The sequence below is a fragment of the Opisthocomus hoazin genome, chromosome 8, assembly GCF_030867145.1.
Source record: "Opisthocomus hoazin isolate bOpiHoa1 chromosome 8, bOpiHoa1.hap1, whole genome shotgun sequence".
NCBI classification, from domain to species: Eukaryota; Metazoa; Chordata; class Aves; order Opisthocomiformes; family Opisthocomidae; genus Opisthocomus; species Opisthocomus hoazin.
The window spans coordinates 56,876,709-56,897,020 of NC_134421.1; the positions used below are offsets into that span (position 1 = coordinate 56,876,709).

Here is a 20,312-nt window from a genome sequence, read left to right on the forward strand (position 1 = left end):
GAGGGAGGGCATCAGAGAAGGTGAAACAAAGAATAGCCCAACGACACAAGTGTCAGGACACCTCTGCAGCTAGGGCATTCCACATGGTGAAGTAATGCAGATGTACGTGGGTGCACAAGATGTACTTTTACAGGAAAACAGACAGCTTCTCTCTCTGGGAGCTACTAATTGACTTTAAGAAAGCCTAGGCTGGAAATGGATGCTTTCACCAGAACTCCTCAGACACAGTCAGAGATTTCAAGTGGCTTTCAGCTTTACAGTGAAGATATTTATCTTACCTTGCTTTAGATATTTCTCTTACCTTGCTTTAAGTACTTCAGTGACTTTTTGTTCTAGCTCTAATCTCCTCTGCCGTTCCTTTTCTAGCTCCTGCCTCAAGGTTTCAGCATTTGTGTCTTCTCTCAGCTTCCTGAGCTCCTCCTCTGTTAATTAAGGGGGAACAAAAAGATTTAGTTACCCTGAAGCATTTCTATAAGAAAATTAAAACTAGTTATGACAGATTAGGTGTTCTTTGGTTTTTTTTAATCTATGCTACACCGAATACCTTCACCAGAAAATTCAAGTAGTCAAGGGCTAGAGAGACTTCATAAAAAGTACACAGCTGTATCATGTAGAAAATGTTTAGTTACAAATATTAAAGCGAGGAGGAAAACAACTTCAAGGTTTTATTTTCAAGGCGCAGTGTGTCAAAAACAAGCCCTTGGTACTAGCTACCTTTACCTAAATACAACGTGACATACCCTTCATTCCCCAAAGAAATAATCAGCAGGAAAGGCTGTCTACTGCAAAATCCAGTGGTCAAACAAGAAAAAAAAAAAAAACTATCTGTTCTCTTCTCCCATGTCTATGGGTAGAAAAAAAACCCCAAACTTATATTCACATAAAGTTATATGCTGCCACATAACCCTCTATCCATCAGTATCCGTCACCTCTGAGGGTGACGGAGCACTGGAACAGGCTGCCCGGGGAGGTTGTGGAGTCTCCTTCTCTGGAGATATTCAAGACCCGCCTGGACAAGATCCTGTGCAGCCTACTGTAGGTGACCCTGCTTCGGCAGGGGGGTTGGACTAGATGACCCACAGAGGTCCCTTCCAACCCCTACTATTCTGTGATTCTGTGATTCTGTGATTCTGTTTCTGGTACCCCTGTATTTTTATACGCCGGATGGCCCCATCATGGACCAGAGTATCTCACAGTTTTAAGAAGGGGTTATGAGACAAGGAACTAAGTTCAGATTTTTACCCTTTTCAGAGATTACAGTGTGTCCTACTACCTTCCATGTAATCATTTATGTATAAATATATATACGCATACACACACATATACTTAGTCACACAAACACATATACACTCACAAATTTTTTCATGAGAACTTAGTATCAGCTATGCCTAAGGCTTTTATGTGGCTAATTAGCCTTGCTTTTTTCTCACTGGCAGTATCCTTGTTCACGACCTTATTTTACTCTTGAGCTACAACGGGGTCACTATCACTGATCACTTTTCCAAGACAGGTATACGAGAGACACGATACAAAGAAGATCGGGAATCTCTCTCTCTCTTTTTTTCTTTTTGTTAAACAATAAGATTACTCCGCATTTTGGTCTCTGGCCTGTTTTTTAAGCTCAGTCTCGACAATAAATAATAGAATAGCAGGTGTATTTCAAGCTTAAAGCAAACCAGAGCAGAAAATACTTGCTAATTCCACTACCTACACAGACACAGGGGTTCAGACTTCATGTCATTTTACAAGATTTGTATATTGTGTTCCACCCTTCAGCAACCTCTTCCGTTTCTTTTCTCATATTGCCTTGCAAATCTTTGATAATCAGATAATTTTGATAGCTGAGCCTCTCCGACTCCAATCGTTATGTGTTTTGAGAAGGTCTGAAGCCCTTGTGCAAATATTCAGAAGAACAGACAAACTCCAGCCCCTCTGCAGGAGGCCCTTGTGTGGTGTCTCCCATCATTTTATCCGCTCTGTAGGTTAGGTGCTGGTAGATTATCTGTATTTCCGCAGCACTAAGAGGTTTAGAGCACAGCATCAGGAGCGACAGGCAAGAGATACACGAATCGAGAGGACAGTACAACATGACGGCTTCCACCGTGAGGCTACAGGCTGAACTCCACCAAACTGAAAGGAGTGCTGTCATCTCCCCACTGATGCTTTGGTAGCAACCCCAGAAAGAAGAGTTGGAGCACAGAAACCAAGTTATCCTCCAGCAACTAAAACTGACATTTATTCCCGAGGGCACGGAACTTTCACTGTTGGAGCAGGTATTGTCTCTCCTGTAAATAACTGGAAAGATATAGACAGAAGGGCTTACCTATACATGGAGCTGTTCCTCATTATGTGTCCACAAGGAATTTTAAATACAAGAAAACTACGTTTGTAATTAGCTTACCCTACTTTCACAGGGCTCGCCTTGTTCCAGAACAAGAGCACGCACACAGCTGAGGGGAAACATCTGTCGCACTTCAAATGCACTGGAGCTTGGGCAATATCATGAAGATATCACAAAAAGTTCCAAAGCCTGATAGGGATGTTATCTTCTCAAGACCGTGAAAAGCAAAAAGTTCTTCATTAAGCACTTGTGGTTTTTTTTAAAGAGGAAGTGACTATGCATTGTGTGTACATAAGAAAACCACAAGTAGTGTAAATTAACCTCAATGCCCTTGAAAGGCTACTCAGATCTTCCAGTCTCCTTAATCCCAGTTGTTCTGACTGCGCTACATCTTGTTCTATTAAAAACAAAACAACCCCCCCCAGGAACTTGACCTCTAGGAGAACAGGCAGTGCCAGAGATGCAGAATTTCTTTACGCAAAGAGGCAGAGTTAAAGGGTACACAATGGACAACGTAGAACTCCCATAAACCAAAACAAAAAATACATCATTAAGGATTGTCACAGCTTCACATTTCACAGCATTTCCTAACTTTCAAGTACATGACTTTGCAATTTAAATTCACCCCAGTCTGGCTGCTCTGGCCCCTCCAACTCTTTCAAGCAGTGTTTGTTGCTACGTTGGCAGCAGTGTGGTCTGGCATTGTAAAACCTCCATGTTTGGTTAGTTAAATACTTATGTTTGCGAAGCAACAGAAACCACAGAGGGGGAAAAAAAACAAAAAAAAAGGAAAAATAAAGAAAAAAAAAAGAAAAAAAAAGAAAAAAAAAGAAGATGTGTTCTTCCTTACTATCTCCCCTGAAATAATCTACAATTTGGCCAAGCTGAACTGAACATACAGAGGACGTTTCTCTAGCCCCAACGGCTCTTATAGAATCATAGGTTGGAAAATGACCGCTAAGATCATCGAGTCCAACCATCCACCCAACACCACCATTCCTACTAAACCATATACTGAAGTGCCACATCTACATGTTTTTTAAACACCTTCAGGGATGTTTACCACCTGCCTGGGCAGCCTATTCCAATGCCTTCCTACAGAACGGGTGAAGATGGCTACAAAACACAGAGGTCATGGACCCTTGTGAAGAACCCGGAAGAACATTTCACCCCGGAAGTTTCATCTACCATGGCATCTAGTACTGAGCTTTAGAGATTAGTATCCTCCTTGATGACGAGAAGCTACTGAAGGTGAAGGGTTCTGGAGCAGAGGCTCGCGCCGAGGGACCCTTTCTCTGGTGGCAAAACCGCAGCGGCGAGGCGGCAAAAAGCGCCGAGAGAGAAAGAGAGAGAGAGAGAGACAGAGAGAGAGAGAGAGAGAGAGAGAGAGAGAGAGAGAGAGAGAGAGAGAGAGAGAGAGAGAGAGAGAGAGAGAGAGTGAGGAGACCCCAGCCCCCCCCCTCAGCGGGAAAGCGGGAAGTGCCAACGAGCAGCAGCTCTGACTCAGAGGGGGCGGAGTCGAGTGTGACAGCGGCCAAACCCCCTCAGGGATAAGAGCAGCTCCCAGGGAGCGCGAGCGAACAGAACCGGCAAACAGAGGCGGCGCAGCAGCCCGGGAGCGGCGCAGCAGTTTGCGCGGGCAGGGCGAGCGGGGAAGGCGACTGGCAGGGTACAGCCGCCCCTTCTGGCAACTCAAGTAGTGGGCATCGCTCTTCCAGGAGATATTCTAGCCATGGTTACCACCCGTGGTAAAGCTGTTGCTCGAAGGAGTGTGGGGACCCAGACGAGGCCCCACGCAAGAACGCGGGTGTCCAGGTCTCTGGCTGCAGGGAGTGCCTGAGCCTGGCGCTCATACCAGAGGACAGCAGAGACAACGGCTGTGTTCGGTGCGAGCAGGTGAATGACCTGCTCAGCCTGGTGGCAGAGCTGAAGGAGGAAGTGGAGAGGCTGAGGAGCATCCGGGAGTGTGAGAGGGAGATCGACTGGTGGAGCCACACCCTGCCCTCCCTGAGGCAGAGGCAGCAGGAGGCGGCTCCACAGAAAGCAGAGAACCCCCAACCCTCTTGCCACCGAGCAGAAAGAGGGGGCCTAAGAGATGGGGGGGAATGGAAATGGGTCCCTGCTCGGGGTGGCAAGCGAATCTCCCCCCGGCCTCCCTCACCTGCCCAGTTGCCCTTAAGCAACAGGTATGGGGCTCTGGAATGTGAGGGACTGGCCACAGAGGATGTGGGTGAAGGTGAGGCTCCATCCAGGGGGTTGCCTAGAACGAGTCAGACAGCCCCAAGGATTACGACTGCCTCAACTAAGAAAAAAAGGAGGGTCATTGTCATAGGTGATTCCCTTCTGAGGGGAACAGAGGGCCCGATCTGCCGACCGGACCCATCCCACAGGGAAGTCTGCTGCCTCCCTGGGGCCCGGGTTAGGGATGTTGCGAAGAAACTCCCTGGTCTGGTGCGGCCTTCTGATTACTACCCCCTCTTGGTAATGCAGGTTGGCGGGGACGAGGTAGCAGAAAGAAGTCCCAAGGCCATCAAAAGGGACTTCAGGGCACTGGGGCGACTGGTTGAGGGATCAGGGGCACAGGTGGTGTTTTCTTCCATTCCATCAGTGGCAGGGGACAGCACTGAAAGGGGCAGGAAAACTCACCTGGTTAACAGGTGGCTCAGGGACTGGTGCCATCGGTCAAATTTTGGCTTCTTTGATCATGGGGAGGTGTACACAGCACCGGGCCTGCTGGCGACAAGTGGAACTCAGCTATCACAAAGGGGAAAAAGAATTCTTGGCCACGAGCTGGCGGGGCTCATTGAGAGGGCTTTAAACTAGGTTCGAAGGGGGAAGGGGATATTGCCCAGCTCACTAGGGATGAGCCTAGGCTTGGAGTGCCAAGGCCAGGGGTGAGATTGACAGCCCAGCTCAAGTGTGTTTACATCAATGCACGTAGCATGGGCAATAAACAGGAGGAGCTGGAAGCCATTATACAGCAGGACGGCTACGACTTGGTCGCCATCACAGAAACGTGGTGGGACAACTCGCATGACTGGCATGCTGTCATAGATGGCTACAGACTCTTTAGGAAAGACAGGCCAACAAGGAGAGGTGGGGGAGTTGCTCTATATGTGAGGGAGCAACTGGAATGCATTGAGCTTGGCCCGGGGGCAAATGAGGAACCAGTTGAAAGCTTGTGGGTTAGAATTAAGGGACAGGCTCACACGGGTGACATTATGGTGGGTGTATACTACAGGCCACCTGACCAGGAGGAGGAGGTTGATGAGGCCTTCTACAGGCAGCTGCAAGCAGCCTCACAGTCACAGGCCCTGGTTCTCATGGGGGACTTCAACCACCCTGACATCAGCTGGGAAGACCATACAGCTAGGCAGGCGCAATCCAGGAGGTTCCTACAGAGCATCGATGATAACTTTCTGATGCAAGTGGTGGAGGAACCAACAAGGAAAGGCGCGCTGCTGGACCTCGTGTTAACAAACAAGGAGGGACTGGTGGAGGATGTGAAGGTTGGAGGTAGACTCGGCTGCAGTGACCATGAAATGGTCGAGTTCAGGATCCTGCGTGGAGGAAGCAGGGCGATAAGCAGGATCAAAACCCTGGACCTCAGGAGGGCTGACTTTGCCCTCTTCAAGGAGCTACTGGGAGGAATCCCGTGGGCCAGGGCTCTCAAAGGCAGGGGGGTCCATGAGTGCTGGTCGCTCTTTAAACAACACTTCTTCCATGCACAGGAGCAATGCATCCCCCTGAGAAAGAAATTTAGCAAAGGAGGCAGGAGACCTGCATGGTTGAACAAGGAGCTTCTAGCGGAGATCAGGCAGAAGAGAAGGGTGCATGGCATGTGGAAAGAGGGACAGGCCACTTGGGAAGAGTACAGAAACGTGGTGAGAGCATGCAGGGATGCGACGAGGAAGGCCAAGGCTCACCTGGAATTGAAGCTGGCAAGGGATGTCAATAACAACAAGAAGGGCTTCTTCAACTACATCAGCAGCAAAAGGAAGGCTAGGGACAACGTGGGGCCGCTGCTGAATGAGGCGGGTGTCCTGGTGACGGAGGATGCGGAGAAGGCAGAGCTAATGAATGCCTTCTTTGCTTCAGTCTTCAGTGCTAAGACTGGCCCCCAGGAATCCCAGGCCCCGGAGGTAAGAGAAGAAGCCTACAAAGAGGACGACTTTCCCTTGGTCGAGGAGGACTGTGTGAGGGATCGCTTAAGCGATCTGGACGTCCACAAATCCATGGGCCCCGATGGAATGCACCCACGAGTGCTGAGGGAGCTGGCGGATGTCATTGCTGAGCCACTCTCCATCATCTTTGAGAGGTCCTGGAGGACAGGAGAGGTGCCCGAGGACTGGAGAAAGGCCAATGTCACTCCAATCTTCAAAAAGAGCAAGAAGGAGGACCCAGGGAACTACAGGCCGGTCAGCCTCACCTCCATCCCAGGAAAAATGATGGAGCAGCTCATTCTGGAGGTCATCATCAAGCAAATGGAGGAAAAGAAGGTTATCAGGAGTAGTCAGCATGGATTCACCAAGGGGAAATCATGCCTGACCAATCTGATAGCTTTCTACGATGACATGACTGGCTGGGTAGATGAAGGGAGAGCCGTGGATGTTGTCTACCTTGACTTCAGCAACGCTTTCAACACAGTCTCCCATGATATCCTCCTAGGGAAGCTGAGGAAGTGTGGGCTGGATGAGTGGTCGGTGAAGTGGATAGAGAACTGGCTGAATGGCAGAACTCAGAGCGTTGTCATCAGCGGCACTGAGTCTAGTTGGAGGCTGGTAACTAGTGGTGTCCCCCAGGGGTCAGTACTGGGCCCAGCCTTGTTCAACTTCTTCATCAACGACCTGGATGAAGAGTTAGAGTGCACCCTCAACAAGTTTGCTGAGGACACCAAACTGGGAGGAGTGGTAGATACACCAGAAGGCTGTGCTGCCATTCAGTGAGACCTGGATCGGCTGGAAAGCTGGGCAGAGAGGAACCTGATGAGGTTCAACAAGGGCAAGTGCAGGGTCCTGCACCTGGGGAGCAACAACCTCATGCACCAGTACAGGCTCGGGGTGGACCTGCTGGAGAGCAGCTCTGCGGAGAGGGACCTGGGCGTCCTGGTGGACGACAGGTTAACCATGAGCCACCAGTGTGCCCTGGCTGCCAAGAAAGCCAATGGGATCCTGGGGTGCATCAAGAAGAGTGTGGCCAGCAGGACGAGGGAGGTTCTCCTTCCCCTCTACACTGCCCTGGTGGGGCCTCATCTGGAGTACTGTGTCCAGTTCTGGGCTCCCCAGTTCAAGAAAGATGAAGAGCTACTGGAGAGAGTCCAGCGGAGGGCTACAAGGATGGTGAGGGGACTGGAGCATCTCCCCTACGAGGAGAGGTTGAGGGAACTGGGCTTGTTCAGCCTGAAGAAGAGAAGGCTGCGAGGGGACCTTATAAATGCCTACAAATATCTGAAGGGTGGGTGTCAGGAGGATGGGGCCAAGCTCTTTTCAGTGGTGCCCAGTGACAGGACAAGGGGCAATGGGCACAAACTGAGGCACAGGAAGTTCCGTCTGAACATGAGGAAGAACTTCTTCCCTCTGAGGGTGACGGAGCACTGGAACAGGCTGCCCAGGGAGTTTGTGAGGTCTCCTTCTCTGGAGATATTCAAGACCCGCCTGGACAAGATCCTGTGCAGCCTACTGTAGGTGACCCTGCTTCGGCAGGGGGGTTGGACTAGATGACCCACAGAGGTCCCTTCCAACCCCTGCTAGTCTGTGATTCTGTGATTCTGAGAACGGAGTGCTCCTTGGATTTCATCTTCAGACAATCAAAATTCAAACACCTTCCCCCCTACACACACACACAAAAGGGTAAAACACAAAAGGTCAAGCTTCGGGTCCAAGATCAATCAGCTCCCATAATTTCCCTCCCAGGCACATCAATCTCAGCTTCCTATCTCCTGCTGGGCAAGAAACACTACAATACTACAAGCGCCTCAGCGCGTGTCTTAACTGGACATGTAGGCGATGCGAGCAGCCATAAAGGTGACCTGGCTATCAGGGGAAAATGCTGAACAGAAGAAAATGTCTGCTGAAATACTGACACAGAAAATGCCAGCCAGCCTGGGAACTAGGCCTGGGAACCAGAAGCATCCTTGAGAAGAGCAACTGGCCTCTCAGAAGTACGCAGCTGGATACCTAGAAACCAGAGACATCCTGAGATACCATTGACAAGCGCAAAAAACAAGGAACTGTAGCAGCAACTTACCATCTGAAAAGGTGAAAAACAGTCTGGAAAAAGGGGAAAACATCCTGAGAAAGTAAGAATTAGTAACTGGCATTGGCTGTTCTATCTGCAAGAACAGGAAAACGGTCTGGAAAAATAAAAACTGACCTTAGAGAAAAGAAAACCTCAACATCTATCACCTATTCCAGGTGAAAAATCGAAAGAAACAGCACCTATTCACTGCTTGAAGTGGTGGTGCCCTACACCTCCTTATGTCTCTATCATATAAGAATTACTTAATTTCTACCCAAAATGGAGCTTCTCTTTCCAAGAACTTCCCGTGCTGCATGTACCTTTCCTTTCCCAAATAGGCTGAGCTCTCCACACAAAGTTTCTTAGGGCTCTTGGACCCTCACGGGGGAGGTTTTGATTTGTCCTTCCCTCTGGGATGGTCTGGCCCATTCAGAGATCTGTGCAATGAGCTTGACACTGGTATTAGTGTAAACATATGTGTATGTGCATATGAGTAATCTGTCATAATTACATCTGCTGCAATATTACTGATAAGGTTACTTCACTAGGGATAAGTTTGTAGTAACGTGTAATAGTATACATACACCCACTTGGTTGCTGCCAATAATTTGTAATGGCTTTATATATTTCTTTTTCCCATTCATACATATATTTGCTTTATCAATCATAGGTACAGTTGCCGGTGGTGATGTTTGTGGCAACCTGTAATAAAGTAGAGAAACTTAAGAGTAAAAGGCCTCTGTGTCCTTGTGTATTACAGAATCCTACCAACCTACAGTCACAATCTCTACACACTTGCAGGCTTGGTAACCCTTTAGGTCGTGACAGCACGTGTGACCCTGAAAAACTGCTTTAAAACCTCTCCAGCAAAGTCAACTTGTACAGAAAAGCAGCACAATATCTGGATGACATTGCACTTTTAAAAATGAGCCTTAGCAGTCTGTGAGACAAGGCAGTAACAGCGTTTCAGTTACGTTAACCTGCATATTATCGCCCTGCAAACCTAGGAGAATTGACCCCATAGGGAAAGACCATCAACAGCGACGCATCTCATGGGTTACAAAAAAATTATCCATTTCATTTTTTCTACATCTTTTTACCCTCTATTAGGTATAACATAACTATCACACCTGAATTCTAAGGATTTGGCCATTTAAATTTGAAGACCGAACATTTCAAAAAGTTTAGCTGATTTCATGTAACTGCTAAAAGACAAGCTACCGCGTGTTTGGTTGCATCAGCCGCTAGAGCAACTGAAAAATCTCAATTTGCTCCTCAGAATACACAAGCTTTTAAGAAATGTTTTGAGAAAAACCTCTTCAATACTGAAGTATTCAGTTCAGGTGAGACTGAACAGAACCTGAGCGGTATTTGGAACAGAAGGATGGTACATCAGGCTGGGAAGGCGTGGCAGCAGGTTGGGTTTCTAATTCCATACCGCATGTGCAGTAAAGCGGATGTTTCCCTTAATGTGGGGATTGGAGGTGGATTACGGAGTCTCCTGGTAGCTGTTTTACATAATACTATTGCTTCATAGGCCTACAGGTACGCTGCAAAATCCCCCTCTGCGACAAAGTGACCAAAAATTTCTTTCAGGGGGCACAGCTAGAGACTGCAGACCACTGTTCCTAGCTACCAAATCAGTTCAGTGTTACCTCTAAGGAGACCAAGTTAAAAACTAGAAATGCCAAAAAGCGTACGTGCACCCTGTCATATTTACATGGGGAAACACCAGTGCCTAACAAGACAGAAATAACCCTTCTCTAATTATGGCTCCCTTCAACCCTTTGAACATCACCAGAGTTCAAGTGTGTTGTTTCATTGGTACCAAACGCCCTAAATCCCAACCACAGACCGTCAGACTGGATCTCGCCAGCAGCACTGACAGCGCCAGGCACCGGAAGTTATCTCCAGCGCAGGCAGCTTCTACCCTTGCCAGACTCCCAACTCCCACAGAAAGCAATTATTATTGTAAGTTTGTCCCAAGTAAACCAACCATATGACATTACTAACAAGATGTTAGAGTCTGAAAACATGTCTATCTTCATCATCATAGACACTGAAGAGCTTTTAGTCTTACTCGTAGACACCAGCAGCAAAGGACAGCCTGCTGTGAAAGACATGGGACAGCTACACCACTTCCGCTAAAGCAAAGACATGCAAAGACCATGGTCTGACCAACAAGCAGTAGTGGAGGAAGGACCCACAACAGAAATCTCTAACCTGTTTTTTCTCCTGTGTACAGTTATTCTGTAATTCATATTCTCCTCTGGAGACAAGTTCACAATTCATAGCTATAACTGGATACACCTTAATTGCGTACTCTTTGTTACCTGTTCTTCTTCTAATCCACGGCTCTCCTGTTCTAATCCAGGACTACTCTTCTTCAGGTCTTATGTCCTTTCCACCGGTGACCTGAGACCCACAGAGACTGCCAAAGACTGCACAAATCTGTTCGAAAGACTTCAGATAAAACATTAGCCTTTGATCCCAAACACTGCAAGACATTCTACTACTTTGCATGCCAGATGCTTGGGAAAGAAAGGGGCTTGTCTAAGCCATCACTCTAGCCGCTCCACTTTATTAGCTGTCCTTTTTTCTTGAAGACACCTCTTAAGTTCATGTCCTCGTTCATGCCTGGACGTCGACGCTTCACCTGGGAAGCACAAAGCTCACCCGCTCAGGAGGACTACTCTTAGCATTTTAAGAAGGAAGAACTTAAAAACCTCCCTTTTCAAGCCCCAAACTCCAGGTTGGCCGTCTAACCCTTCCTTTGTCTTGTGTGGTTAGGTGGTCGCTTCCGAAACGGATACCAGCCTTCTTGTTCTTCATAACTCTTCCAGAGCTGGACAACGAGTGGTCTGGAGAGTCACCTGAGCCAACAGACAGAAGCTACAGTGGGAAGCGGGTGGGAAACGCAGCTGGACTGTAGCGTTATCTGATCACAGTTTTAGAAACTCCTTCCTACTATAAAAATACCAGCCATGCCAATTTGCCTTAAACAACCCCTAACACAGGTCTGGCATTTACACAATCCTTGTTTGGTGGTTAAACAATCCCTCTTTTTACTTTTTTTTGTTTCCATCAGTCTGTTGTGCCTCTCTTCGCTCTCTCAAGGGCAGAGCTCCTGCTGCAGTACTGTCAATAAGCATTGCTGTTGAGGACCAACTTCTGCGTCTCTCTGCATACACCTACAGCGTGGGGAGCAGCACGGGCTCTCCCTGCGTGGGTAGGAAAGTCTGAACCATCATCCTGCTTCTCACTGGCATTAGCATTCCCCTGGTACTATTTTCCTCACCTCAACCGCAGAGGTTCATGTGAAGTGTTCTTCTGTTTCCTGTGGTGAGGGAGACTGATGTACAAAGCACATCGTATCTGACAAGATCTTCTTCTATGCAAACTGGCCTAGTCTCCTCCCTCACCATTCTTGCCATGTCCCACTTCGCGTGAGTGAGGTTAGAAACAATTAAGATGCAGTTACTCTGGTACGTACAAAATAGTTACGCTAACAACCTATTAGTAACTTTACACTTACATGTACTGTTTTCAGGGAAGCTTTATAGTGTTGTAACAGACACAGGATCATTTCCCCTTCATTACAGAAGGATTTTAAATTAAGTTTCCTGAAAATATCGGAACCATCTTAAAAAATTAATAACTTACTGAGACAGATCCCCTTCTCAAAACATCACTTCTATCGCTAGATACACTTTTGCCAGCAAAACAGTAACAAAAAGTACTGCTGCTCTATGAATTTTCAGAAATTTCAGAAGAGTTGCAGAATCCATCTAAAATGAAGGGAACTGCAAAAATGTTGTCACTATTGCAGGAACTGTTTTCACTCCCTGGTTTTGCCAGGAGTGAAACAGGCTATAAACATTCCAACGCCTGGCTCGGGAACAGCAGCAGGCTCTTCCAGCAAGGCTTTCACGTTACACAGCCAGGAAGGGCAGGATCCACACGGGGCTCCCGAAATCTCCGTCGCGGTTACACAGCAGGGACAGGCACAGCAGTGCTGACCGCTGCCCTGCCTCAGCCTTCACGCTCACTCCACGATTCATGAAGCCAAGCTGGGCACCCAAAAAAAGGCAGGAGCAAGCGCACAGCCCACCTACGTAACACCAGGCGTTGGCAGCGTCTGCTGGAGCCGGCGGAGGAGCTGAAGCAACACATTTCTGTCGGCGCGGTGCTGCACTAGGGTTAACCAGCCCCACGAACAGGCGGCGTGACAGCACGTCATCCTCCGGGGCTGGGCCCGCCAGCATCCCGGCATCTTCACGCCGCCACCATTCACACTTGTCGCCCAGCCTTGAGGGCAGATGGCACGAGCCAGGCCCGGGACAAGGACAGCCCAGGCCTCCAGCCTGCTGCCGCACTGGGCTGGGGTCCCACCCTCTCCCTCTCCCCTCGTCTCGGGAAGCTTGTGCTCTTGGAAGCCAAGTTGGGAGCGAGCAAGAGCACAACTCATCCTGCACCAGTCAGAGCAGAGTCCTTGCAGGTGAGAAATGGAGGTCTGAACCCTCCTCCGTCCATACTGAGGCCTTCTAAACCTCAGACAAGTGCCCTAACCTGCTCACGATTGCCTCTTCCAGCAACGTTTCCAGGAAAACTGAGCCAGAGCTTTGGAGGGTTTTCTTTGTCCAGGAAGGCTACACATGAACTCAGTATACATGGCGCATCATGCAAGCGTCTCTGGGTGTAAGCAAAACCTTTCCTACACCTCTTAATGAACTTTCCCTACCTTTACAAGAAGCTTCTCAGTCAGAACGCAGAGCTAGAAAAACTTCTGAACAAATTTGTTAATACAACGCAAGGGAGAGCAGCTCTGCTGAACAGACAACTCTGCAGCAAAGCCTCGGCTCACATCTTTCTCCTGCAGCTTCTCTGCGTTCCCAGGGAGAACATTCAAGAAGTCTCCCCATTGGTCACCACACGTAAACCACAGTCCTCATCCGAGGCAGTCCACAAGGGCGAGGGACCTGTGCAGATCTCCCAGAAGCCCCCTGTTCGTGTCTGGGAGGCCAGGACTTTAAGCTGAAAGAAAGGAGGCGTAGGGAGAAGAGCAAAGGGTGCGAGACGCCCAGGGCAAACTCCACTGCCACAGCAGCCTCCAGCAGGCTTCAGCAGCCCACGCTGCATCGCCAGGATCCCTTGGCCAGGGTTGACCATCTAGCAAGGAATGGCTACTACGACCCACAGCTGGGAGCTGGTGCCTCAGACAGACAAGGCAGCTACTTACTCTCTTACCAGAGTCTTTGTCTGCTACACAAATCAACCCTGCTTCAGAATTGCTGATCACAAGCCTGCCGGGTCAGTAAGAAGACAGCAAAACCAATGCAGTGAAACTATTCCTCTGCTCTTCTCCAGCTCTGCTGCTGCAGGTGTTTGACCCTCACGTCAGGAGAAATTACACCTAGGGTGTTCTGACACAGTTGGTAATTGGACTCTGACGCAGTTTCATAGTTAATTTGTTGCATACGATTATGAAGGCTGTTTGAGGAGGTATTAGCATTTCTGTACAGAACAGGACTTTGTAGTGCAGGTCTTTTGCTGGTCATCACCAGCACCACAAGCTTCGCCTCTAATGTTTACCACCTGCTAACATGCCAGATTTGCCTGAGGACCATGTATGGCTTTCTAGAGCTCTACTTTCATGAGGTCTGTATTCTGCCAGGTTGCTCTTCTTACAAAGAATCCTCAGGTCATTTACACCAAAAAGCAGAAGCCAGAGAAAACACTGTGGAGTTAGTTGCACACACGCTTTAAAAAGGCACATGAGAATAAAGAATGTGGGGGAACAGAAATATCAATGGCAAAGAAGCATAATCCTGACTTCTTTTGTAATGCTGCGATAAAATCCTAACCAAACCCAGCAGTTCTGCAAGCCCCTAGAGACTCCTGCCACAGTCTGCTGTACAGAGTGGAATGCAAAACCCTTGTGGCAGAGGACTTTATTTCCTCCTAAAGTTCTTCATCCACGCATGGTGTTTCTTCGATGTACCAGTTCATGACTAACCCTCTTCCCTAACAGCCACCCGGTTCGTTTACTCTTAGCTGCTGCTACCACCGACTCCTCTTCCCCGAGGCTGCTCACGTTAGTATTGCGAAAAGCTTGAGCATCCTTGACTGAGAACTAGCTAATACTTCACGTAAACCATGGGACGCACGCATGCTTACAAAGCACCTTGCAGCACCGGGACCAGAGTGCTGACATCTGCAAAACTGTCCTCCACAAGCAGGCACAAACAGTAATGGGAAGAAAAGCAGGACGTGTAGCTTAATGAGGTGCAAACCCCAGAAGATATTGCCTACCTTTTTCTCTTTCAAATGCAAGAACAGCAAGCACGTTTTTATTCCTTGTTTACATACAACTAGGTTTTGAAATGGAAGCACTAAAACCACTGCTAACCTTAGCATGTTAATCTAGATGCCCCAGTGCAGCAGCTGCCTTCCACACTTGAACCCTCAGCCAGCACCAAGGCAGTGTTCACACACATTCAAATCAAGGTTACGGTAATACTCCAAGTCCTTTAGCAATGGATGGTTCTGACGGCAACAGCCCCAAGATGAAGCTTTACCCACCCTCGTGCATTTGGAGGTCCAGCAGACCGAGCTCTCCGCGCTTTTCGTTCAGCAGGCGTTCAGTCCGTGTTCCGCACGAACCCACCCTGATACCGCAGTCTCACCAGACCCAACACGCATCGAATATTTTCAGCATTCCTGTACCACGGCTCAGAACGAGCCATTAGATTACAGAGATTAAGACCATTCCCGCACAGACAGGAAAAGCAACTTTAGCCCTTCTGGCCGGAAGAGCCATCTGATCCCTCCCTTGCTTAAGACGTCATTATCCCAGATCCTTTCTTCCTCCGCGTGCCTCATCCTCCTGTCAGTCTGCAGCTTAAACCCCTTGCATTTCCAGTCACATTTTATTTGCATTTACAGCTTTGCAACACGCTAAGCAGTGCCTCTCCATCTTCACCTCTCGGGATGTTTCGATTATCTCTTCGCTAGGGAGGAGATTCATCCGGTGTCTCAGACGAAGACATTCTCCCGTTACTGACAACCATTTCTCTGCAGTAACTACTTGCTCCGGATTTCCTCTGCAGCTTGTAGAGGCCACAGTTAGCTTTGGGATGTGCTTCACTGAAAACACTGCTGAGCCAAACCGCACCTTCTACTTGTGCCTACTAATGGCTGAACGGAGTTGAGAGAAGACTAACAGTTTGCTATTCTGTTAGCCAGGCACTTGCAAACACAAACCCACACTGCCTTGTAGCTCTGCTGTGTATGCGTACATTACACACAACGTATAGCTGGGAGGAAATCTCTCCTCTTTAAACCTCCTGGCTAATAACACACCTATACGAATAAGAGGTATGGAAGAGGCAAAAATAAAGTCACAGGATCAGGCTGATAGCGATTCTAAGCCCAACACATTATAAAGCAAATGCATGGAAGCTTAAATACTTCCCCCACATACTAGCAGTCGGTTTGATTTTCGCACACCTAGCTGGAGGACATGGAGTAAGAGGAAGTGGCAGACCGTTTATGTAAAACTACAATTACAGCAAGGTGTCCTTAAGGAATGCCACGATTAAAATAGTATGCAAATACAGCTGAGTGGCTTGCCTTCTTAAAAAACACCTATTGCAGCAACAGGATTCAAAAAAATAATAATCAGGCTTTCTTCCAAGGGCAAATTAAAGTAAACAAACTGCGCATTTCAAGAATGTTTCTTCTGCTCACTATCACTCCACTTTTGGGAAGGCAAAATAATAATGAAGCATTTCTAGTATTAAAAAACAAAAAAAAACAACTCAAAGAGAAGGAGGAAGAAAACAGAAGAATACAGGAACTGTATCCAAAAAGCAAGCTCCTACTTCAGCTGACAAACGTAGTTACAGATTTCAGCCCAAAATTTTGAATGGGGTGTAGGGAGAATAAGGGGTATGCTTTACTGCGCTTATTTCCCTACCAGTTTATCATTCTTTCTCTTGTTTTTATGTACAGAGTTACAACCAGCTTGCCCGGAGAACACTCTAACTGCAGCTACAGCAAACCTTGGGCTTCGGTGAAGAGCTCTTGGCCTAGCAATAAGGGCTGGAGACTCCCAGGACCAACACACACCACTCAGCTGAACCGCCCTGTCAGCCTTCAACCTCCAGCCATCTGCTCCAACTTCACATGCAAGGGGGAGCTTCGTTACCCTTTACCTGGGAGTTCGCTACAAAGGTCTGTGCAAAGGAAGAAGATTCAGCTAAAAGCGGTAACACAGTTGATCAGAACGTTTTCAAACTACAGCAAGAACCTGGAGAGTAAAAATATTCACAAATATTCACAACAACGTCTGCCCCATGTAGTCACTGTAAGCACAAACTAACGACTGAGAATGGATTCACCAGCCATGGAAGCCTCTGGGAATCACAGAATCATAGAATAGTAGGGGTTGGAAGGGACCTCTGCGGGTCATCTAGTCCAACCCCCCTGCCAAAACAGGGTCACCTACAGCAGGCTGTAGAGGACCTTGTCCAGGTGGGTCTTGAATATCTCCAGAGAAGGAGACTCCACAAACTCCCTGGGCAGCCTGTTCCAGTGCTCCGTCACCCTCAGAGGGAAGAAGTTCTTCCTCATGTTCAGACGGAGCTTCCTATGCTTCCGTTTGTGCCCGTTGCCCCTTGTCCTGTCGCTGAGCACCACTGAAAAGAGTTTGGCCCCATCCTCTTGACACCCACCCTTAAGATATTTATAAGCATTGATAAGGTCCCCTCGCAGCCTTCTCTTCTTCACGCTAAACAAGCCCAGCTCCCTCAGCCTCTCCTCATAGGAGAGATGCTCCAGTCCCCTCACCATCCTCGTAGCCCTCCGCTGGACTCTCTCCAGCAGCTCCTCGTCTTTCTTAAACTGGGGAGCCCAGAACTGGACACAGTACTCCAGATGAGGCCTCACTAGAGCAGAGTAGGGGGGGAGGAGAACCTCCCTCGACCTGCTGCCCACACTCTTCTTGATGCACCCCAGGATCCCACTGGCCTTCTTGGCAGCCAGGACACACTGCTGCCTCATGGTTAACTCGTTGTCCACCAGGACACCCAGGTCCCTCTCCGCAGAGCTGCTCTCCAGCAGGTCCACCCCGAGCCTGTACTGATGCATGGAGCTGTTCCTCCCCAGGTGCAGGACCCTGCACTTGCCCTTGTTGAACCTCATCAGGTTCCTCTCTGCCCAACTCTGCAGCAGCCTGTCCAGGTCTCACTGAATGGCAGCACAGCCTTCTGGTGTATCCACCACTCCTCCCAGTTTGGTGTCCTCAGCAAACTGGCTGAGGGTGCACTCTAACTCTTCATCCAGGTCGTTGATGAAGAAGTTGAACAAGGCTGGGCCCAGTACTGACCCCTGGGGGACACCACTAGTTACCGGCCTCCAACTAGACTCAGCACCGCTGACGACAACCCTCTGAGTTCTGCCATTCAGCCACTTCTCAATCCACCTCACCGACCACTCATCCAGCCCACACTTCCTCAGCTTCCCTAGGACGATGTTATGAGAAACAGTGTTGAAAGCGTTGCTGAAGTCAAGGTAGACAACATCCACTGCTCTCCCCTCATCTACCCATCCGGTTATGCCATCGTAGAAAGCTATCAGATTGGTCAAGCATGATTTCCCCTTGATGAATCCATGCTGACTACTCCTGATAACCTTCTTTTCCTCCATTTGCTTGATGATGACCTCCAGAATGAGCTGCTCCATCATTTTTCCTGGGATGGAGGTAAGGCTGACTGGCCTGTAGTTCCCTGGATCCTCCTACTTGCCCTTTTTGAAGATTGGAGGGACATTGGCTTTTCTCCATGATTACTCCAATCATGATATCTCGTCCTGATACCAGGGGAAGCTAACCACTCACTACAAATTCTTGCCCAGTCTCCTTTATCATGCCTCCTTCTCATACACAAGGGAAAAAAAAAAATCAAAGAAATCTTGCCAAACGATAAAAAAGTCCCAGAAAATTAATTCCAATTCCTTGAGAATATGATGAAGATAAAACACAAGTCTTGTTGTCAGATTATAATCTATAAACTGAATAGAGTCTATAGCCTTGTTATTTCTACCCCTTAGAAAATATCTGACAAGCTTCGAACACATAAAAACAATCCTCATATTCTGAAGTTCAAAAATAATCCACTAAAATGACCATTTGGGGAAGCAGCTGAGCAAGAATTCTCATTTGATTTATTGCAGAGATCTCTACTTTTGTCAAGATAAAGGAATGCTTGTCTGCCATTTTTTGCAGCTTTAACTATCCTGTCTCACAATTCAGCAGTTCAAATCTGCTGAAATAAAATCCCAGAAGTCTTACAGGTGCCTCTAGCCATGAATAACAATTTTGTCTCATATATACGTGTATACACACACAAAACCAGACAAGTACCACTTGAAACCGACACATACTCTTACCTGTATTTCTTAGGCCACTTGCCAGTGATTCATATACTGTTAACAGACATGTGTTTTAAGACGTATTACTTGTTGATACAGCTGCCAAGGAAATGCATTGGTCATCCCTTCAGAAATCTCTTCCTTCTTCCAATTACTACTAGCCAAAAAACACCTACTGCAACCACATTAAGGTTCAGTTAGTTCTAAAATAACCTGAAGATGTCAACACCAAGGCTTCAACTAAGCAGCTTTTGTCACAGTCAGGTATGTTCTGAGGAACGCAATGAGGAAAAAAATATCCAAGTGACCCACAAACCTTGCCAATGCTTTTAAGTTCCTCCGAGAGAAGTGTCAGCCCACAAGCTACCCGTGCATCAAGCCCACCTCAAAATTCTGAGGCCAACTTTGGCAGTTTAGAGAAGCCTTATTTCAGCAGGCTTAAGCCATTCCCTTCCACAGAGCGTTAACTTTATACTTACGTAAAAAGTGTTTTTCCAGTAAGGCTATTTCCAGGTGACCTTTGATTTCATTCAGTCTGTCAGATTCCGTTCTGTTAAAATCCTGGACTCCTGAAGCCATGATGATGCTCCCTGGACCAGCCTACAAGAAAGCCAGAACACACTGACAGCTCCGAGGCACTTTTCTTTTGCCATTTAAAGACATCAACTTACTTCTGGGGCAGTAAAGAAACAGTCACGTGAGAAACATGCAAGTACCAACAGCTCTGCACACCTCTTATTCAGCGTTAAACTACCAAAATGAGTGAGAGCTAATCAAATGCACAGCATCTCTCCCACTTGAGTTTACAAAATGCACTTCTGGAGACCTCAGGGCGTTACTGAAAACAAAGATTTTTTTTTTTTTTCTCCTTCTTACCAGTTCTGATGCATCATCATTTAGCCTTTATTCTGCTTATTTAAAAGGCGTATTTATACTGTCCCCCTCCTCTTCCCATTCCATGAATGGTTAATGCAACGTACTTTACATACAAGGCTGTGAAGCTAGCAAAAGGAGTACTTTTCCAGATACTCACCGAGTTATTACAAAACACATATTGTATATTTTAATATCCATTTATGGGTGTGTAATTCCGAGGAGCGTGGTCCCTCTGTAAGGAAGACCAGTGCAGGGACCGCCACTCCCCCACCTCCAGTACAGCCCAGTTATGGCTGAAGGATGTGTGGCTGGTGCCAAGAAGCTCATCCTGGCAGGCCAGGAGAGGGGGGAGTCAGGAGATTATATGCCTCGACTGACTCGCAGCACCCCTCGAGCGAACTCGGCATTAGAAATACTGCAGAACGCG

At 47.8% G+C, this 20,312-nt stretch overlaps 1 protein-coding gene across 1 annotated transcript in view; it reads right to left on the bottom strand.

Moving 5' to 3' along the window:
- The window catches only part of LOC142362284 (GRAM domain-containing protein 4-like), a 57,402-nt gene that overhangs the window by 27,557 nt on the left and 9,533 nt on the right, over positions 1 to 20,312 (bottom strand). The window contains exons 2-3 of the mRNA XM_075429196.1: positions 19,489 to 19,609; positions 302 to 422 (exon numbers count right to left, since the gene is read on the bottom strand). Of these exons, the coding sequence (XP_075285311.1) occupies positions 302 to 422; positions 19,489 to 19,609 (242 nt within the window). The remainder of the gene's footprint in view (positions 1 to 301; positions 423 to 19,488; positions 19,610 to 20,312) is intronic.